Source organism: Aegilops tauschii, chromosome 1, assembly GCF_002575655.3.
Source record: "Aegilops tauschii subsp. strangulata cultivar AL8/78 chromosome 1, Aet v6.0, whole genome shotgun sequence".
Taxonomy (NCBI): Eukaryota; Viridiplantae; Streptophyta; class Magnoliopsida; order Poales; family Poaceae; genus Aegilops; species Aegilops tauschii.
Genome location: NC_053035.3, coordinates 470,571,570 through 470,578,782, shown reverse-complemented (window position 1 = coordinate 470,578,782; position 7,213 = coordinate 470,571,570). Strand labels below are relative to the sequence as shown.

At 44.7% G+C, this 7,213-nt stretch overlaps 1 protein-coding gene across 1 annotated transcript; it reads left to right on the top strand.

Moving 5' to 3' along the window:
- The first annotated feature begins 2,013 nt into the window (after positions 1 to 2,013).
- LOC109732575 (U4/U6 small nuclear ribonucleoprotein Prp31 homolog) lies at positions 2,014 to 6,838 on the top strand. The gene is made up of 9 exons (XM_020291758.4): positions 2,014 to 2,274; positions 2,796 to 2,834; positions 2,941 to 3,003; positions 3,092 to 3,229; positions 3,833 to 4,725; positions 4,893 to 4,963; positions 5,063 to 5,165; positions 5,765 to 5,840; positions 6,375 to 6,838. The coding sequence occupies exons 2-9, from the start codon at positions 2,832 to 2,834 to the stop codon at positions 6,483 to 6,485; spliced, it is 1,458 nt and encodes a 485-aa protein (XP_020147347.1). The 5' UTR covers positions 2,014 to 2,274; positions 2,796 to 2,831; the 3' UTR covers positions 6,486 to 6,838.
- The last annotated feature ends 375 nt before the right edge of the window (positions 6,839 to 7,213 follow it).

Sequence of the window (7,213 nt, the reverse complement as noted above, 5' to 3'; positions counted from 1 at the left end):
GGGTGAACTACTCCCTCCCCGTCATGGAGAGCGCCGAGATGATGAAGATGGCCACCGGTGATGATTCCCCCCTCTGGCAGGGTGCCGGAACAGGGTCCCGATTGGTTTTTGGTGGCTACAGAGGTTTGCGGCGGCGGAACTCCCGATCTTGGTTTCTTTTCGGGAATTTTTGGCGTCGGTCTCACGTCAGGGGGGTCTTCGAGTCGTCGACGAGATAGGGGCGCGAGCCCAGGGGGGTAGGGCGCGCTCTCCACCCTCGTGGATGGCTCGGGACTCTTCTGGCCCAACTCTTTTACTCCGGAGGCTTCTTTTGGTCCATAAAAAATCATCAAAAATTGACACGTCAATTGAACTCCGTTTGGTATTCCTTTTCTGTAAAACTCAAAACAAGGAAAAAACAAAAACTGGCACTGGGCTCTAGGTTAATAGGTTAGTCCCAAAAATCATATAAAACAACATATAAATGCATATAAAACATCCAAGATGGATAATATATTAGCATGGAACAATAAAAAATTATAGATACGTTGGAGACGTATCACCAGGACAACCTCTCCTCTCATTAGATGTCATCAATTTCTTTGTGTCATCCTCGTTGGGTGCCCGAAGATACTTAGGACCAAAGACACAGATGATCACTTTTGCAAATGTACGCACTGACTCAATTGTAGTATCTTCACCAATGCGAAGGTACTCATCGGCATAGTCAGCCGGAACACCATATGCAATCACCCGCATAGCTGCGGAGATTTTTTGATATGCACTAAATCCCTTTAAACCCGCACCATTTCTTCTTTGAGTAAAATACCGGCAATTTGCCTCGCGAGCTTGAACAATTTTCACAAAGAGGGATCGGCGCATTCGGTACCTTCTCCGGAAGAGGTGCGGTGGATATGTAGGATTCTCCGTGAAGTAGTCTTGCATCAACATCTCATTCCTAAGATGGCGATTCCGAGGAATGCAAAGACCCCCGACGGTCGATCCTCGCCTCCTCTTCCGGTTCTTGTCTTCGTGCTCCTTCACGGCAAGTGCCATGACTAATGTCTGCTGCCGAAAGGTCGCAAGCATGGTCTCAACATCCGAGTCGTCCAAATCGGACGAATCGGAGAGCAAGAACTTCTTGCACGGGCTCAACTGCATCTACATGGACAAGAATCGCACGCCGCGTCAATCAACTAGGCACACCGCTCGCAAATATCACAAAGTAACCACTAACCGGGCGGCGACGAGGGGCGGGCTCGACGGCGGTCGAACCCCGGCGACAACAGCGGCGAGGGGCGGCTCTTCTTGCCGGATCCGGAGGGGTCGGTGCAGCATATCGGCGCGGGAGGGTGGGGACGGCCCTGCGGCGCGATTACGCTCGCAGATTTGCTCGGAATCACCGGCGGCGGACGGGCGGAAGCAAGGGCGGTCGGCGGCGGAAGGAGGTGAGGAAAGGAGCGCGGGCTGAGATGTCCCTCCCGCCAACTGCTTCTCTGTGATGCAGGGCACCGCAGCGGCGAGGGGGAAACCCGCGTATTCGCGGGTTGGGGCCGAGATTTTGCCGCGCCCCTCAAATTTTTTTGCGGGCCGGGGCGGGATGCGGGTTCTGATCGGGCAGTTTTTCGTGCCCCGACTAGGGATGGCACCCGCAGGGTATGCGTACGGGTGGAGCTACCCATACACTTATCCGTCCAACTTACCCATCACCCATACCCATACCCGTCAAGGGTAAAAAAATTCCCATACCCATCACCCAACAGGGTATATGGGTACCCGCGGGTAAAAATACTAGCATTTGCAACACATCAGTTGAGTAGAAAATAGTTGTAAAAAGCAACATATAATCATAAATTATTAATAGCAACAAAGTTTAAACAACAATGTACAACAACATATTGTAACAACAACACATTCTCATAAACAAAAATACTTGCCTATAAAGTGACACATAAAAAAGTTAAAAAACAACAGATAATTATAATAACAACACATAGGCATACACTTTAAGTTCACAAAATCATGATAAATTATAGAGATAGTTTGACTCCCCGTGCGTATATCTGCCGACCTCGCCCCCGGCGGCCCCTTCCTCCATAGCTTCTCCCACGGGCCTCAGTCCCTACCGCCGCCTCAGCCTTCTCACGCCGTCAGCGCCGCGTCAGTCCCTATCGCCGCCTCCGCTTCCTCACGCCGTCGGCGCCGCCTCAGTCCCTACCGCCGCCGACGAGCTTCCCCCACGGGCCCCCCTTCTCCAGCGCATCCAGCGCAACCGTTATTCCGATATTCTCTCCGGTAAGGATCTCTTCCCCCCCCCCCCCCCCCCCCCCCCCCCCCCCCCCGCCCCTCCCTCCTTTTCCCCTAGGGTTTCGTTGTCGACGTTGGTCTCGCCATTGCCGCGGCCAATAATTGGTGGATTTCGGCTTGATAATTGTAGGGTTTCATTAGTTTTAGGGTTATTCTGTAAGATCCGCCCACAGTTTCGAGGGTTGTCCGTTAAGGGCTCAACGTTTGTGCCACTGACCCGATCAATTGATGACCAAAGCAAAGTGTCTAGTTATCTTAAATTTCACCACCACAAACAAAAACATAACAGCAGTTTGGAGTTTGCACAGGCTTGTTGTATATTAGTAGTAACTAGTAACAGAATTTTGGTCATAAGCTTTAGATTAATCCATGTTTGTTTGTGCATTAGTATTTTATTAGCAGTATCCCACACCCTATCTGTAGTTTTTGCCTTTCTGGGAGCCCCTATCCCGGCACTACATATTTGTTGTGATTGAGCTGACCGTCCTCTTCAACAACTTCTTTTATAGGTCTAGCCTGCCGAGGGGAAGGCTTTGGACGAGATAATGGTGAGTTCAGTTCACCTCCTGTTAAGCAGCTAGGCAATCTTATGAATTTGCAATTTATGTTCGGCATTGGTCTCATGTCATGTTTCTAAATGGTGCCACTTCACAGGCAAGCCTTGCTGATTCTTTCTTGGCCGATCTCGACGAACTTTCAGACAATGAAGCCTACCCTGTGAGTTGATTTCTGTGTCTACTGCGTAACCTTGTTTTGTAAGGATATATCTGTAGGCAATTCCTTAATCTATTGTCAAACTTTTCAGGAGGAAGACAATGCTGAGGCAGTGGGTATGGATGAGGATGGTGACGATGATATGCCTGACCTTGAGTCTCTTAATTATGATGATCTTGACAGCGTCTCAAAACTGCAGAAGACACAACGTTATTCTGACATAATGCAAGTATGTGATCAAACTCATAAATCTCCACTCTATGTTTATATCTTGCAAAAAGTAAAACCTTATTTGTGTGGTTAGGGTAATAACTCTGTTATAAGATGCTACACAATGTTTTCCACCAGAACAGTGTTTACTAGTTTGAAACGAAATCTTAAATAACACATATTATATGGATTTCGGGGACACACTTGATTGTTCTTTTCATGTCTGACTCCTGAATATTACTTTAGATGTTCTTAGGGTGCAAATGGAGTATTTAGTTTGTTTAGTGTACAATAATAAACAAAAAGACCAACCAGAGACTAGTCCCTCACGACCTTTTTTAATGTTGTGGTAAGATGATCTGATTCACCTGCAGAGGCTAGGCCTCAAATGCAGGTCAGCAGCAACGCAGCGTGCACACTCGTGCTGCTAGCAAACCGACCAATCCTCAGTTCATGCTCAATGTCACAAATGGTTCATGTGGAAAATATGGTCTATTCATTTTGAGTCCATATAGGGCATGCGGCACTGTTCGTCTGTATTTTAGCCTTAGTCTGCAAAAATCTTCAACTCACCCCATGCATGACAATAGATTAATAGACAGTTCCATTTTTTTGTGTGCAGAAAGTTGAAGGAGCACTTGAGAAAGACACATATTTGTCTAATCAAGGGTTCATCCTGGAGGAGGATCCAGAGTACCAGCTTATTGTAGATTGCAATGCCTTATCAGTAGATATTGAGAATGAGCTCATTATAATACATAATTTCATCCGTGACAAGTATAGGCTGAAGTTTCCTGAACTGGAATCCCTTGTTCATCATCCGATTGATTATGCCCGTGTTGTTAAGAAGATTGCAAATGAGGTGGATATAACACTAGTAGATCTGGAAGGGCTCTTACCTTCTGCAGTTATAATGGTTGTCTCTGTGACAGCATCGACAACTAGTGGGAAGCCTCTTTCTCAGGAGAATTTGGTAAAAACCATTGAAGCATGTGACAGAGCCCTTAATCTTGATGCTGCAAAGAAGAAGGTGCTTGATTTTGTAGAGGGTAAAATGGGTTACATCGCACCAAACCTATCTGCAATTGTTGGCAGTGCTGTTGCTGCAAAATTGATGGGAATTGCTGGTGGTTTGGGAGCACTTGCAAAAATGCCTGCTTGCAATGTTCAGCTACTTGGAGCAAAGAAGAAAAATCTTGCTGGATTTTCTAGTGCCACGTCTCAGTTTCGTGTTGGCTATCTTGAACAAGCCGAAGTATTTCAGAGCACCCCTCCAGCCCTGAGGACCCGTGCTTGCAGGGTCATAGCTGCAAAGGCAACTCTAGCAGCAAGAATTGATTCAACTAGAGGTGATCCAACTGGAAAAGCTGGTCGCAACTTGTTAGAAGAAATTCGCAAGAAGATCGAGAAGTGGCAAGAACCACCTCCTGCAAAGCTTCCAAAACCACTTCCTGTTCCAGATTCCGAGCCTAAAAAGAAGAGAGGGGGTCGCCGCCTTCGAAAAATGAAAGAAAGGTAACCTTTTCTCAACCTAATTTATTTTTTTGCAAATAAACATATTGAGCAACCTCATGCTTATTTTTCCTTTGAACTACTTGCTAATTTTCATTCCATGCTGAAACTTGATTCATCACATCAACAGTATGGTATCTTGTCATAATTTTGGTAACTTGGTTCTGCAGATATGCGGTGACTGATATGATGAAGCTTGCAAACCGAATGCAGTTTGGTATACCAGAGGAGAGCTCATTAGGTCAGTTGGTTTTGACAGGGCTGCTGGAATGACATTTTGTTAGTTAGTTTAGTTTCACTTTACCTTAATATTGACATGATCACATCTTGTTATCACCAGGTGATGGTTTGGGGGAAGGTTATGGAATGCTTGGGCAGGCCGGAAGTGGGAAACTACGTGTCTCAGCTGCGCAAAACAAACTTGCTGCTAAAGTGGCAAAGAAGTATGCCTTCTTAATTCTTCCCACAGTATTTTATTTTCTTCCTTTCTGTTCCTTGCCATATGATGTTAAAGCATAAAGCACATGACTACTCCTTGACTCCGCAATGGAGGTTTTATGCCCTTTTACTCCCCAAAACATGGTATAACTTGTAGTGTACTGTGTTCTTTCTGACTGTTTCTAAACTCAATACAAGTTGGTTCAAACTATTAGAGGAAAATGTGCAAACATTGGAACTTAGATCCTCAATTTTAAGCTATCAAGACATACATCAACAAGAACTGGTTCGCACAGCTTTCTCTTCACTGTGTTTATACCCACCTTGATTCCCACTTCCCAGAGCTTAATATTTAGTTCTTTATGCTTTATACCATCCTTATATCTATGTTTCCCTGCATATTTAGGTTCTTGCGCGCATTTTTTTATGTTACAGATTATTTGCACCACGTACCATTTCCAGTAGCCTGGCTACCGTTATGCTGCAGTAACGAACTCTCTTAAGTATCTTCGCATTGTTGTTTATATTTTGATTCACGACCTCTTTTATGATATTCATGCACTGCAACCTCTCTCTCTGATTCCATGTTACTTTCTAATATCAGATTCAAGGAGAGGAGTTATGGTAGTGGCGGTGCAACATCTGGACTGACATCTAGTTTGGCCTTTACACCAGTTCAGGTGAGTTTATTTTTCCCTGGTTTGTTATGCATGATATTTGGCTGATCCAGCTGTCGAACATGGGACTATGGCTGCTACAGTGCTGCCTACTCTAGATCGCTATGTAATTTTTATCTTGTAGTATTTGCTTAGCTGTTGCTTGCCTTGCTCATGTTTGAGGGATCGGAACAGGCAGTTCAACCATGGTTTATTTTACCCTTTTTTTTGCTGCACCAGTAGAAAGTTGCTAGATTTTGCTTCTGTGAAGTCGTCATGGACAATATAGTTTGCTATGTTGTTAGTTTTACCTATGCTACCGTACGTCATTGCATATTTATTTTCTTGTAAACCAGGCGCTGGATGGTTTGCTGTTGTTAGCCTTTTATACATTTAGCACCTTGTGTATAGATAGATGGTAATCAGTAGGTTGTAGCATCTTCAACGTCATTATATATTACCTTTTCAGTCAGTTTTCATTATTTTTAAACAGGTCAACCTAAGATCCTTGTCATCAATCACTCCTTGTTTCTAATATACCATTGCTTTCACCTGCAGGGAATAGAGCTGTCAAACCCACATGCCCACGGCAACCATCTTGGAAGTGGAACCCAGAGCACCTATTTCTCTGAGACGGGCACATTTTCCCGGATCAATAATAGGCCATGACCGAGCTTGGAATCTGAAGATGAAAAGTGCCTGAGGTAAGAAGAGGGAATCGTTCCTTGGTCCCAGCGATTCCATCTCATTCTGCACACAACGCTCAAGAGTTTCCTGGGATTCATGCACTTGCACAAGATCAGCTTGTATTCTCAGTTGTATCGTGGGGTTTTGTAATGTAAGTACAGAAAGCGCACTACAACATCACAAGGTCTGAAGTCAGGCAGTACCCAACGTTACCTATGCTTCGAGTGTCGATAATCTTTCTAGAAAACCCGCTGGAAGTGAATTGTTGAAATGTCTTGCCTGAATCATCCGCCATGCTGGATCATTCCATACCACAGTGCGAGTTGAGCTTTAAACGAGTATTTGTGTTTTTTTTTTTTGATGAATATGATTGCAGTTCTGCTTCATCTTCTGCGGCGTTTGGTAATGGCAGGTCCTAATTAAACATGATCATGAGATAGTTACGAAGAAACAACACCACCAGTAAATATTTTCTGAGTTCTTTTAGTGTTTTAGGGGTATTATTATGAGTTTTCGACCAGTAAATATTACCAGACTACTCGTTTTTTTTCTTTTCTTAAGTGGAATTTCGAGGGTATCGTTTAGAGGGCTCTTTCGCTGGCCAATGAGCCAGCGCGCACCCTCTCCTTCCCCCGTGCCCCCTTTGTTATGTTTTTGCCTTTTACTCTTATTTTCTCTTTTCGTTTTTTATTCTACAAACTTATTCGGGA